This window comes from Papilio machaon, chromosome 26 (genome assembly GCF_912999745.1).
Source record: "Papilio machaon chromosome 26, ilPapMach1.1, whole genome shotgun sequence".
In the NCBI taxonomy this organism is placed as follows: Eukaryota; Metazoa; Arthropoda; class Insecta; order Lepidoptera; family Papilionidae; genus Papilio; species Papilio machaon.
In genome coordinates, this window is record NC_060011.1 from 5210314 (window position 1) to 5225875 (window position 15562).

A 15562-nucleotide genomic window follows, 5' to 3' on the forward strand; every position below is an offset into this window, starting at 1 on the left:
AAAAAAAAAATCCAAATTGAAAAAAAAACTCAAATTTTATAATAATTTTAGAACCAATTTTCAAAAACCAATTTCATCAGCCAATATGAGAATGTTTTTGTAAATTTTTTTTTTCGTCAAATTTATAAATTACCAATTTGATTTGATGCAAGTACCGACGCAAGCATATAGTACAATTTCTATTAATTAAATTAGGATTGGTGTATACTGACCAGAGAAATTGTCATCGTCTGTCATATCAGTTGGTTCCGGAGTTAGATTGTCCTGAAACAAAAAAAAAACAATAGTTATTTGTCATTTTCGGGACTCGACTTAATTTAGAATGAGTCTTGTAAATGTTGAAAAAAGTACAAGAGAAGAATTTTGTAACATTTAGAAAACTTGTCAACTTTGGCAAAATGAAGTTGTAAACTTTTTTCGTTACTTGACTGACAACCGTTAAGTAAGATAAGTTGAAATTATCCCATTACTTAAGTTAGAAACAATGTTAGTATTTTTATATCTCTGGTTAAAATGAGTTTTATGACCAGGATATCATAAATTGTAAATAATAATAATTAATAAATTAGCGAAATGGCCGGCGGCGGGAGTTTGGGGTCATCGCACGGGTTCGCGGGAACCAATCGATAATGCTTCAAATGGACATACCAATGCACATAACCATACAACGTATGACTCCCTGGTATTTATAAAATAAAATTGAGAACTAATTTACTCCACAAACAGAGAAGCAAACCAGCATAAACTGGCCTATTTCATGCCGTATAAACTTGATGGGTAAAAGTAGTTTGAATTCATCAACTAGCGCCCAGTCTTGTTGTTTAAGGTACGGGTTGCGAAATAAAAGGTTCGCGTTTCGAATCCAATATACAATTTTGTGAGCTTCATTTTCATTGTTAAACTACATACTTATAATTTCATCATGAAAAGGTCATTACGTGGATTATTTGAGTCGTAAAAAGCACCCGAAACAAAGTAAGCATGCATGCTTGGACTTAGAAATATAGAGTTAAAGTTAAAAGAGACGAGAGTAGTGCATCAGAATCGCGCCAAATCTCTACCTACACCATTGAGTTACGGGCGTGAGTTATGTTCTTTTATTTTAGTGAGACCATTTCGCAATAAATTTAAAGCCACATTGCAAAAATTCGACATTGCTTACTTTGTTATTTTTGTGTGACATCGTTTTCGCAATATTGTTTGTTCAATTTTTTTTCTTTATTTCGCAAAATTTTTATGTTCTTACAAGGTATGCCAAAAAATTAGGTCTTCATGAATTTTGTTGTAAGTACATTTCTGTATTGATAATAATTACATAAAGAATTTGGCAATATCTGTCCTTTTTTAGGATTCCATATGAAACAATGTGACGTGATTAGAGACCGTTAAATTGCTTCTAGAAGATACTTATTCCTTTTGAATTTTTAGCAAATTGTTTTAATTGATTAAGCATATCAAATATGGACAAACAAAGCCGATTGACAAATAATTTGCCAAACGTGCAAGACAAAAAAAAATACTTGATTACTTGAGCGCTTAACATCCGATGCAAGGCGATTACGTGTACTTTGCAAGTGTCTAACTAGCAGGTGCACATAGATAGTTAGGTGTTAGGTGTGGGGTGACACGGACCTGATATCGACCGTCTTAGGGCGGTGGCCAAGGACCGCATCTGCTATGCGGACACTAAATATCCGTTGACCCTTCCCGGCTATGTACGCCTGGTAGCGTATGTTGGCCGATTGCAATTTACCCCGTAATTAATTACACCTCAATGACAGATAAGACGCAGCAGTGCGTTTCACACACACACATACATACATACAAAATATATATGTAGGATTTTGTGATGCTAATTAGTAGCTGTCAATGTGTAGATAAGGTGACATTTACATGACGACCCATGACACAAAAATTGTATAATTTATATACAAAGCATTGCTTTTTTCCTAATCATAATTTGATAATATACATGTATACAATATGCCCGCGTGTATCAGCTACCTTCCCGTCAAAGACCCATCAAAATCAGTCCATCTGTTTCGGAGATTACTCGGAAGAAACGCGGCCTTGCGGACAGACAGAGACATACAGACTAACAGGGAAAAATTAGTCCTTCATCATCAGCAACGCAAATACTATTTATTACTAGCTGTCGCCCGCGACTCCGTCCGCGCGCAGTTAAAAAAAAATGAAAAATAGATGTTGGCCGATTCTCAGACCTATTGAATATGCTCACAAAATTTCATGAGAATCGGTCAAGTCGTTTCGGAGGAGTACGGGAACGAACATTGTGACACAAGAATTTTATTTATAAGATTACTAGCTTTTACCCGCGACTCCGTCCGCGCGGAATAAAAAAATAGAAAACGGGGTAAAAATTATCCTATGTCCTTTTCCTGGTTCTAAGCTACCTGCCCACCAATTTTCAGTCAAATCGATTCAGCCGTTCTTGAGGTATAAATGGAGTAACTAACACAACTTTCTTTTATATATATAGATATCATATACAAACAATCCAATTTTACTGATATGTATAGATGTACACCACGCAAAACTCACGTTTTGATTCCAAAGGGCTCAGGTTAGGTCTTAAGCACACTTCGTCCCATCCGAAGAAAAGAGTTACACCTACATTTCGTAACAGATGTGAGACATGGCAAAGCGGATAAATAACAACTGTGATGATATTACGACCATCACAAAAGTGGAACTAGACTTGTATTAATGCATGTCAGGAGATCTTCTGAAGGACCAGAACAAAAATAATAACACACAAACTGGATTAGCCACCTACTATTAATTCATAGTTTATCAGTTATTAGATACTAGCTGTCGCCCGTGACGCCGTCAGCGCGTAATTAAAAAAAAAACTAAATAAGTGGCCTATGTATTCTTTTAAACTGTGTTTTATATTTATACCAAACTAGCTTTTACCCGCGACTCCGTCCGCGCGGAATAAAAAATGGAAAACGGGGTAAAAATTATCCTATGTCCTTTTCCTGGTTCTAAGCTACCTCCCCATCAATTTTCAGCTAAATCAGTTCGACCGATCTTGAGTTATAAATAGTGTAACTAACACGACTTTCTTTTATATATAGAGATTTCATCGGGATCCATGCAACCGTTCTGGAGATATCTTGTAACAAACATCCATACAAACATATACATTTAGATTTTCAGATTATGAAAACGAACAACTTTTTTATATGCTAGTGCAGTTTCTAGTGACATAGTGTCTAATAAAAAATCGATTGCCAGCTGTCAGTAACATCGATAGTCCTTCAAATTATATACTCTGTGCTTTCTCAAGGCTAGATAATTAAAGTGGAATCCCACTAAGGCTTCGATACCCCGTAAAGAAAAAATCATTTAAAAATTGTACTATGAAAAAAATTCTCAACGATACATAGTTTATGTAATTTTCAAAAGAAATTTAATATGTATCAAAAGACGGGACATTACAAACCATATTCCACGACTTGTTACTACTAGGTAATAAAACGGGGCAACAAATGGTATTTTTTACTACTAACGATGACTTAAGTAGTAGGAAGTTTTTTCCTAATTTCCGCTCTATAACTTCTAATATATAAAATTCTCGTGTCGCGGTGTTTGTGGTTAAACTCCTCCGAAACGGCTTCACCGATTCTCATGAAATTTTGTGAGCATATTGAGTAGGTCTGAGAATCGGCCAACATGTATTTTTCATACCCCCCCATTAAGTTTTTTTTAACTGCGCGCGGACGGAGTCGCGGGCGACAGCTGTATTTATAACCCTTTGTTTTCTATAAATCCAATTTGATAGACATATATTTAACTAACTCCTGCCCGTGACTTTGTATGCGCAATAAAAAAAAATAGTAATAATAATAATAATAATGTAATCCCGGCCGATATCGGCCACGGCGACTGTCTTTAACTCTGGGTTTGACGTTGATGTGCTCGCATGTGGCTTATGTAGCTTTTGTTTATGAAAAAATATTAATAAATATAGGATATGAAACCCGAGGATATAGCTTCCCAAAAGTTAAAGAATTTTTTAAATCAATTCAGTAGTTTCGGAGTCTATTCAATGCAAACAAAGAAATTAATCAAATCTTTCATCTGCATGTCATTTTAGTAAAATCGTTAATCGTAACATTTCGCAGGTCCTGCCCTTTGATATTGGAATTGTCGTTAATATGTACACATAGGGGATGCTACCCTTATTATGGAAGAAATCCTCACAGTGCAAATAAGCTTCTTACCCTCACGACTATTATAATAAAGAGGGTAAACAAGCAATCATACAATTCTGAAAATCTTTGTCATATTCACACAAGTCTCTGTGACCAAGTTTAATTTTATTAAATAACTAGCTGTCGTTCGCGACTTCATCTACCCGAAATAAAAAAAAAAAAATTAGTAGCCTATGTGTTTTTCCTGACTATTACATCTATAACAAATTTCATCAAGATCCGTTAAGCCGTTCTGGACACACCTTTACCAATCCATCCATCTATCCATCTATACATTCGCATTTATAATATTAGTAAGATTTTCAAAATGACTGTTCCTCTTGCTTGCCTCGGCTTGTGTTGGCTGTAAAACTAACACGACCTTTATATTTTCGAAAAAAAAAAAAGTAGCTCGTATTATTTCCGCAGCCGCTGATCATGCATGTATGCATGATCCGAGCGGTGCGCCCTCTGTCGATGGACCGTATAAATTGTGGAATAACCTAGTTTTCGTCACAAAATAACTGCAAAATTTTCGACAAGCCATCGCTTATGTACTTCGCATGGTATATACAGGTTATGTGCGGGCCCCTCGCGGTGCCCCCGGCCCCTGCGTGCCCGTGTAGTGCTCGCCTCCCCGCGGCACCATCACGCTGTCATATAGTGATGTACGAGTACACACTTATCGATACTCTTTACAATTCACTTTTGTGTAGTTTTTCTTATACACTTCTATTGTCTATTTACGTTTACTTTATGGTATCTTATTTCAAAATTGAAAATCCAGTAATAAAGAATTACTGCATTGCTCAAAGTATATAGTTGTATTGGAAAACGCATAATCATAATTCCATAAACATGATTTCTAGTAATGTCTAAAATCAGCTTGCGATAGTAGTGTTTACATATTATGTTTTAACTAAAATGTAATTGGAACTCTAGGTTTTTTATCTTAAGGGCCTTTATATCTTTCTGAATATATGTTTAATTTATTATACATTACTGACTTTTTTGATCAATTACAGAGCAACAAGTAAAATATTCTAGATCCCAAAAGAATTATAATTTCAATTGTTTCAGTTTCTTACTAATTACTACACATTTATTTTCTGTTAATTTTGTACATGTAAGTATTATTAAACGATATATATGTAATATATTGGAAATTCTGTATGAGTGGTATGAATAAAATTCAAGTGATTAGTTCGTATCGATACTCAACTATCACCGATAGTCCACCAGTGCGGCAATCAGGTGGCAGTCAGCGTATAATCATTAAATACCCGCGCGGGGGCGATGACGCTCGCGGCGCCCCCCCTCTACACACCCACACACCAGCGCCCCCTGCGCCCAATTATGAAAATACGAACAAAATACATTTAAATTTGGAACGCTGCGTACGTCAAATGACAATACGCGATGTCAATTATTGATGTATTCATCGATAATGTGGTCCGGCGCGGCACATCCTTATCCCGAGCGCTAGCTCGCAGATTCACGAACAGAGCGTGCCTTAATTAATGCCAACTATGAGTTATTATTAATTTATTGAATAATAAATACAAAATTCAGATTAAATAATTTTGTTCCACTCAATAGAGATGGAGATTCGAATCTTGAGATCGGATATTGATTTCGGTTGTAGATGTATTCGTAGTTTTTCATTTGAATTTAGTCCCGAGACTAGCCAAGTGTACGGTTAGCAAAAAGTTACAAAAGTGAGCGGATCCCGAGGCATTAAAAATTGCGAGATCCATCCGCTAGCGATCCTTAAACACTCGTCGGGCTGTTGCGAGCCAAAAAACATTTTTCACGAGCTCTCCCCGCTAATAGCTCGAACGGGGCTCGCTCGTTTTATTTTTGCCTATTTTTAGATCCGCATCTCGCCAGTAGTCTTCGCGGTCTTTCAAAATAAACGGGCTTCCTTTAACGTTGCCGGGTCCGCAGTTTGCGCTGGGGCCGGTATTTTTAAAGCGGACATCGGCCCCCTGCCGCACCCCCCGCGCCCACCGCGCGCCCCCCGCCCGCGAGCCTCCCCACTCCCACACAGTAATACCATAACGGGTGCGAGCTATGACGAGATTATCTACCTACACATGTACGAGTACAGTACGGTTATGTATTCCCTACATACAGTACATAAGCGATGACTTGTGTATATAACGGCATTGATTCAGCCGGACGCGGCCGTCATCGGCTGTGAGCTGCGGCGGCCTGCGACCCGATCACAATTACACAGTATTAAGTAAAAAACGCCCCGCACATAATCAAAGAGGATCAGTGATTATATCATTTCACGCAGATAATGCTTAGGCATCGTGAAAAGCGGACTTTAAAAGTGCATGGCAATCGTTTTATAAAATTTCAATATCATTCTCTGGTATAGTCTACAGTCGCTGTCAATAACATATTTTTCGTATCGTTGAGGGGAGGGGTCTTCAAAAGATATCCTGCTTTCTGGGGTACAAACAAGTGAGTCTCTAAAAACCCCTGATAACCATCCCTACCACTGGCAAGAGTCCCTCAATAATCAAAAATAACCAACATAAACTTAAATAAACTTTGAAAATATTAACGCTAGTAAAATTGTTTACAATTTGGAATACATACGAGTATGTTACAAAATTGACGACAAATGACAATTATTTCAATATGTCTACGAACTCTATCACCATCACGTATTTCGGGAAGATGGTGTGCGAAATTAATAAATAATTGTAAGTTGCTGTTAGGTCGGGGGGCGGCAGAGGGCGCACTAAGAACCAGCCAGGCACGGATACATGTAGGCATTTGTTAAGAGACATATACACTTTATGTTACGAAAATAACTTGAATTGTGCTCATATGAAGCGTAATTTCACGTAAGTCCGCTGTTAAAATAGTATAGAAATGTAAATCGGACGACTACCATCAGTAAGAAACTCGGGTTATAGAGTAAATTGTTCCTTTGGACTCTCGCTTATCTAGGTTTGACTGTATTTATATGTACTAACTCTTATTCACATCATTAGAATATTTTAAAAGAAAGTACCATTAGTACGTATATTCATTATATCATGGCATTAAGAAATCTACTTTAATTATCAAACTTAAAGCACTTCTTTCTTAAAAACGTAATAGTCCAGTCATTTTAGCTTAAATTAAGTAAGAATCTTGGAATTCGAGATACCCAGCTGTAAGTCTGTAAATACTTGTATATTGACACCCTAAAAGTTGTCTCAAAACCTACATATGGTTGGGTGTAAGCAACTATTAAATTTCAAGGTCAAAGGTCACAAAAATCGGTTTTTCGCGCTTTTTTGGAAATATCTCATTACCTATATATTTTTTGCTATTTGTATTTCTTATCAATATTGTAGAATACAAAATTGTCTACAAATTTTGTTTAAAATTTTTTTTTATACGGTGAACCGTTTTCGAGATAGAGGGCGGAGAACGCGCGGTCACAGCATCACTTCAGCCTCCGGTCGAAAACGCGCCATAGTTGATGAACTATCAATAAATCAATTATTATAAATATTTGTCAAATTAATTAATTACTGACAAATTTGGATGAACTAGCTGCAGCATTTGAGCAAGAAAATTGTTCGGCCCAGAAATTATTAGAGAGTGGAACTCAAACCTTATTGGCAGTCTATAATGCTCCGAAATCTGTGAAAAGTCTCGATCATCTTCGTTACATGCATTACGTAAAGTCTACAAAACTTAATAAACCTGTGCAGCTTTCAAATATTCCACCAACAAGTGCAGCTGCTCATCAACATTTCAACCGTGTATATTATCAAGTTCAAACTTGGTTAGGACATGATTTGGAACCCCAGGTATGGGGTTGGGCAATGCGAAACGATTTTCTGGAGCCTATCATGACAATTTTACCACCTGCTCCAGAAGATTTGCTAAATACAATTTTCTACAACTGCAAGAGTGGCTGTGGTTCGAGATACCGATGCAGGAAAGCGGGCTTGTTATGCTCTTTAACTTGTGGCCAATGTAATGGGCAAGCTTGTCTCAATGCTCTACCATATCAGAGCGACATATTATAATTCCTATATTTTCATTAACAATTCTGCAATTACATAGGCAGGTAAGTGTTGTTAAATAAATTAATACTGAATAAAAAGTGGATAAGTTAAGAAAACATGATAAAGTAGAATATAATAGTTAATAAAAAATTTACAAATATTTATAACAATTGATTTATTGACAGTTCATCAACTATGGCGCGTTTTCGACCGGAGGCTAAAGTGATGCTGTGACCGCGCGCTCTCCGCCCTCTATCTCGAAAACGGTTCACCGTATAAAAAAAAAATTTAAACAAAATTTGTAGAGAATTTTGTATTCTACAATATTGATAAGAAATACAAATAGCAAAAAACCCATAGGAAATGAGATATTTCCAAAAAAAGCGCGAAAAACCGATTTTTGTAACCTTTGACCTTGAAATTTAATTGTTGCTTACACCCTACCATATGTAGGTTTTGAGACAACATTTAGGGTGTCAATATACAAGTATTTACAGACTTACAGCTGGGTATCTCGAATTCCGAGGTGAACTTACTAAAATGACTGGACTATAAGTAAAAATATAATAACTCAATTGCGCAGTAAAGTGAATACGGTCCCTTACAACAGGGAGAGGAGGGCGACCTCGAAAAACCGTAGCGGGGTCGTGTCTGCGTCGAAAGGCATCGCGAATTTCCACAAAGCTTCCTAGTTAGAGCGGCTCGGGGAGACGCGGTTAGCGACGGCGGCGGTGGCGTCTACCCGGCGAGCGCTTTGAAGTGTGATAAACTCGCGTACGCAAGCTTAAGGGTACATAAGGTGTACTAAAATGCTACAGTATCATGCGAGAACTTATCCAAATATACATTAGTACGAGTACATCAGTTAAATAATAAAATTCGCTTTCCATTTACTAACGAATACAGTAACCTATAAGAGCGACAAATTAACACGTTAGTTGCTAACGTGCAACGACACCTGTCTGTGATTATACTCGCGTACGCAGGCTTGGCAGTACACTGAGACAAATTATCCCAATGCATCCACGTTATGTACAGTCAAGGAAGCTTATTTCCTACCCGTTTCGGCGAAATTTTATCTGACGCTCACTATACCGAAAACTTGTCGTATACTAATTAATAGCTCTTAGCTAATAGTCCTTCGTACACAGGTCAAGGAAAATCTGCTAAATTCGGCGATTTTGTTGTTACAATGTTAGTTTTGCATTACATACCAAAAGGGCTTATGGTGACAGTTTTCTGCACGATATTTTGTCCTAAATTGGAAGTAAATTTAATGCTCTTACTGTAAAGTTATGTCTGTTGACTGTGCGTTGTGTGTACCCGGCCTAAGGAAAAGCGCCGTTCAGAAGCACGTATTTACGCGCACAAACGACGTACCTGTCAAATATTTGCGCGGGAAAGCGGACGGACGCTCACGCAGCGAAGTTTTTTTTTATTACAGATTAAAAATCAAGCCACGCGGTAATACGCTTTGCAATATCGCAGACTAATTTAATGGTTTATTACCTGATACTTTTTTTTTTCATAAAGTGATAAATTATATTACTAGCCAGTGTTCGTTATTACTTTTATATTGTTAGGTTTAACGCTTATTCAATAGATATTCAATAGAGCTTTACCATAATATGCATGTATGGCTTTCGAAACTCTATGAATTAAAGTGATGTTAAGGATGGTTAAAACAATACACCAAGTAATTATAACACAATTTGACACAGACATAAAACAAAATGAAGTTTGTCAAACACACAACTGTCAGTTGTCTGTCCCTACTCCCTATACGACGAAATTTACAAATGTGACGTCGAATGTCAGTTTTTTATGTAAGTAAATTGACATAATTAACTTGACCCGGTTCCACGCAAGCTCTCAACATAAACCAGGAGAACATAACTTGGGTATATACTTACGTTAATGCGATAAAACTAGCCCTTCGCGTTATAGTTACGATGCTATAAACAGGCTCTCCCTTAAATATGGATACGCGGTGCGTGCGACGCTCCGCTCATGCTCCCCTGGTAGATTTATAAATCCGCTTGAATTACGCCTCCATTCCGTTATATATTGGTTTGCGTGTGTGTCTGTGTGTAGAGAATTATTTAGATCTCTATGGTCGGATTTTCACATACAACTTCGTAAAGATTGTCAAAATTTACACAAAAAGATTTCACTACAAAAACTTATAAAGGCAACGATTATTTTTCTATCTTTCTATCTCAGGGTATCAAGGATTTGATAAATTAATAAATTATCTCCGGAATCGAATCTTGGAACCATTTTTTAACTAATCACATTTTGTAATATTAAACTCGTAGACTCGACAAAATAGTTGAACATTTCATTCCCACGGGAACTTTGTAACGTCGAAATATTCCGAGTCGACAATATTCGTGAGAAATGAAAGATGTCGGTTAAACTGACTCCGCTTTCTGTGAACTCGGATATAATTGCTAACCTGAAAACTTCTGCTGTTACATAGAGGATCTACGACTTATCGTTGCTTTCCGAGACCAAAATACTTATATAAAACATATATCTCTGTTTTGTCAAAGGGATGACGATGTGTTTCATACAAGGAGTTTTTTTTTGACAAACCAACGATTAAGTACCTAAGTCATGACGTCATAGACATTAGTGACGTCATTATTGTTTTTTCGACAGTTGCTTTTGTGATTTTATTAGCCGACTTCAAAAAGAAGGAGGTTATCAATTCGACTTTAATTTTTGTTTTATGTGTGTTACCGCGAAACTCCGCCCCTGGTGGTCCGATTTTGATAAAAATTATTTTAATCGAAAGGAAGTGCTTGCAGATGGGTCCCATTATTTTGTTTTTTTTTTTATTGTAGGTACTATGGAAGCAAAAATTATCGAAAAACAGGTCAAAAATAAAACATTATAATTTCCTTACTAAATGCATTCTAGACTTTGTCAGGAGAAGTGATCGCCGCAGGGAACGAACCCGCATCCGGAACGAGTTAAAACTGAGCATGGCCCTCCCGCGGACATAGATGTCTGCCCAGACTACTTTGTTAACTCTTCATCACTTATGTACTATTGGGAAATCTGGCGGTATTGCATCTGTAAAGTGACAGTCGTTTGAACGTTTTGTATGCATTTAGACGACGACGAATAAAAATCTATCAATTGTACACGACTACTTGCTTTTATAAATCACTGTTACCTAATTGGTTATTTTGTAAGGGGCTGATTTTGTCTCGTTGCAAGTGGAACACCACGAATGGCCCTAACTGTACTCCTGGTAATTTTTGTCAGAATTTTTATAAAAACACACAGAATGGGATTATTTTTCCCTTAAATATTTTTATTTACCCTAGCACACCAATATAATCTCCTTTAAATGATCTATTTAAGAGGCATTTCTAGAATAAAATATTTTCGTTCACTCTTCCAATTTTGTTACCGTTCTCTCTAGAGATCGGGTAGCTTCGGGGAAATTGGTCTATCTGTCAGATTAACTAATCCGGTACGTCTAGATGCGCAAGTTATTTTAGTTTCGGTAACTCCTAGTTACTTATTAAAGGACTGGATTCTTGATAAATAAATAACACAGAACGCTATTTTAAACTTTGGCCTTCATCACTTTCAACACTTTTACAAAAAAATATTTTGTCATCTTTTTAAATTTTAGTTTTTTCCTAAGGTTTTTAGAATATAATGTTTTGCATAAATAATGGAACAACTTTTAAGCATATGCTTATTACGCTCAACTCAAATTAGTATGCAATTAAGGTAAAAAAAAACAACTTAAGAAGCGTTTCGTGGCATAACGCTGAATTACACCCTAACCCCTGAATTGTGGATTAAGAAAAAAAATTCAACGTCACCAACGAGAAAAGGTAGGCAGGGTAATTCCCCTGTAGGCCTCAAGTAATTACACCCCCACACGCCTCCGAAACTTACCCCCTGTCGCCCCCAACGGGGATAAGTAAAAACAATATTTTTACCCACACCGACCAGGGCAACAGAAGTGACAGATATAAATTGGGAGCGGAAAATGGAATTAGTGTGTCTTCTTCAGTACATAATTTTACAAGGCACTACTATCGACGTCATTCTACTTTCGTAATAAAGTTAAAACATTCATTATGGATTTTATAAAAAACTAGCTTTTACCCGCGACTCCGTCCGCGCGGAATAAAAAATAAAATAGAAAACGGGATAAAAATTATCCTATGTCCGTTTCCTGGGTCTAAGCTACCTGCCCACCAATTTTCAGTCAAATCGATTCAGCCGTTCTTGAGTTATAAATAGTGTAACTAACACGACTTTCTTTTATATATACTTTTTCTTTTGTATATAGATAATATCCTATCAACGTCATTTATTTGTCACAAATTTTGGCCTACACCAAAACGCCTAATATTTTCGGAATTTTAGACCAATAGGTAAAAATATTTCGTTATTTTTTAAGTACATAAGTGCGCAGTTTAGTAGCGCAGAGAGCGGACACGCGAGCGAGAAATGCGCGGAATGCGTCGCAGCGCGGTGCGGGAGTGCGCCTTGAATAATGGACGTCGCTCGGCTGCAGTAGGGTTGACCACAATACCAACAATCTTATAATATCCTGGTACACATAAACTACAGAGCCTTTGGACTTCTACGATCTTAGTTCAACTGCCGAAAATTTGTACATAGTACTGTCATCCCACTCACACTTTTTGGAAAGAAAAAAGATAACAAATGTATTTATTCTTGTATGGATGTTTAGCCATAGAAAGTCGGAGATAGGGAGTCAGCAGTGGTTGGTAGTTCGATTTTACCAGGGCTGTATCTCGCTGTTTACAGGCTCTAAATGTAAAATTCTTCTTCTTCTCAGCCACGTAACACACACACATGGGCATAGGCCTCTCCCAAAGATCGCCACGATGATCGGTTCTGTGTAACCCGCATCCAGGATACTCCCGCAACCTTGACCAGATCAAAATTACTCTTAAGCACGAATAGCATCCTTGTATGACTTTGGATCCATTAATTTGTTTTACATCTAATTATCGTAATTGTTTTGTGTTAACTTTTGGGTATTTTCTTGAAATAAGAATATCCCATATCTATGAAAATACATATGAAAATAAAAGACATACATAGAGACAATGTAATTTAAAAAAAAATATTTCGTACAAATGATGGATTTGCGTTGCTGAAACCGAAATACTAATATTTTAAATTATTGTCTGTCTATCTGTATATTTGTCCGTAAGGCCATATGCGTTCCGGGTAACCTCCAGAACGGCTGGACCAATATTGACGGGCCTTTCAAGGTAGCTAATACACGCGGGCATGTAAATGCTTTTTTTTAATGCGACGCTGACAAAGTCGCGGGTGACCGCTAGTTCTAAGTAAATCTTTGTGTGAATTAAAAAAAATATAATTTCGTATGATGGCAACCCTAACTGGGGCAATAGCGTGCGACGCCTTCCTTCTAACTTTTGAACCGCTTGTATATTAACCCGAAGCTTAGCTTTGCTTGTAAAAATCATACACTTACATTGTTTATGAGAACTTTCATTTAATGAATTAACTCTATTTATTTTTCTAAATTAACAAATTGCTGTAAAACAATCAAACTTATACACGTTTGATTGAAGATACTGAAACTATGATAAATCTAATCTGAGATATACCGTGATAACTTCGACCACGTAACATTTACAAATGAGTTTGATAATGTAAGGTAACTAATAATATTGACTGACATTTGCTAAAGAATGACAGTTGTCAAGAATCAGTCAAATGTTTTAAGCTATAAATTATCCGATGAAAACATTATCTTTTCAGTCGAGCAATAACTTTTGTTGTTAACTTTGTTATTTTATTTTTAGCTTACATGCAAAATAAACTGTAGTCGATATATTTCCATAGAATCGTTCATCGTACATGAACTACTTTAGAGAATCTTTTCAATAGGGGGCTACCCGTTCGAGTCCCGTTGCAGTCATTACGTGCAATCGAAACGTACCCCCTGCCCTGTGCCGCACCCCCTCGAACCCCCCGCCCGCTCGTAATGAGGGGGCAGGCGAGTAAATCAATCACGCAGCACTGGGGGATGCATTTTGTTGTATTGCGACTATAATCGGGTACAGTGTAGGCAGTTTCACATGAAGGCAGTACAAAGCGATGCAGAGTTGCAGTACTGCTATTGGAACGCATACACTGAATTGAACTGTTTTGACAGTAAGTGTTCATTGTAGTACTGCACTGCATTATTGTTTTACCCTCGTGTGAAAGTAACATAAGGGTTCTTGATACTATGTCTAATTTCTAGTTCATGAGCTATTGTACTTCGTTACCATCACATAGTAACACAGTAAGGACGTTTATTTCGTAACCATTTCAGTTAAAATGTCATTCGAAGATCACGACAAGCAAAAACTGGAACAAGCTCGGAAGGAAGCCCAAGTCAACCACGCTGGCCCAGTGCGGGTTAGTTGACTTCACACATATCTTTGAATTTCTTCACAGATATGTGCAGCATCACGATGTTTACTTTCACCGTTAGACGCCGGATAAATGTATATATGTAAATGGAAAAACACATTGGTACATGGTGGGATTCGAACCTAGGACCTGCAGATTACAAGTCAAGTGCTTAACCCCTGAGCCACCGACGCTCACTGAAACATACCCAGTTCTTATTATGGCAGTTTGTTATAAAAAACAAACAAATATATCTAACTATGTCACAGGCGCTGCTGTCGCGGTTAGTTCTGCCAGAATACATATAAATCCTGCATAGGTATAGAAAATGGCATAAAAGAAAAAAACATGTCAATTCAATTCAATTTCCAAGCAGTGGCTTTGCCAACTAGGCACCGATTGTTTCGCTAGTGTCACGTTGAAAAAAAAAACATGTCATGACATCTACAGTATGAAAAGAATTTTGTGACACATTTTTGACATTGACAGCAGAGCTCTGGTGAACTGTCATAATTCAGTTTGACTTATACACGACAGGCAAAATTTTCTTATCGGTCAATAACTAATCTATATGAATACTAGCTGTGCCGCGACTCCATCCGCGCGCAGTTAAAAAAAAATGAAAAATAGATGTTGTCCGATTCTCAGACCTACTGAACATGCTCACAAAATTTCATGAGAATCGGTCAAGCCGTTTCGGAGGAGTACGGTGACGAAAACTGTGACACGAGAATTTTATATATTAGATTAAATCAACGCATAACTAAATGCGAAAGTTTTTTTTTATTTATCATGTATTTATTAAACTTTTCCTCTCACTGTTGTAACAATAAACAATGCCCGCAAGACATATCAAAAATGCACCCCACATTTCAAGTACCA

At 37.1% G+C, this 15562-nt stretch overlaps 1 protein-coding gene across 4 annotated transcripts in view; it reads right to left on the bottom strand.

The window, feature by feature from the left end:
• Nucleotides 1-15562, bottom strand: part of LOC106721221 (nucleolar protein 4) — a 126449-nt gene that overhangs the window by 7236 nt on the left and 103651 nt on the right. For all 4 annotated transcript variants that reach the window (XM_045684421.1, XM_045684422.1, XM_045684420.1 and 1 more), the window contains exon 5: nucleotides 213-264. In XM_045684421.1, the coding sequence (XP_045540377.1) occupies nucleotides 213-264 (52 nt within the window). The remainder of the gene's footprint in view (nucleotides 1-212; nucleotides 265-15562) is intronic.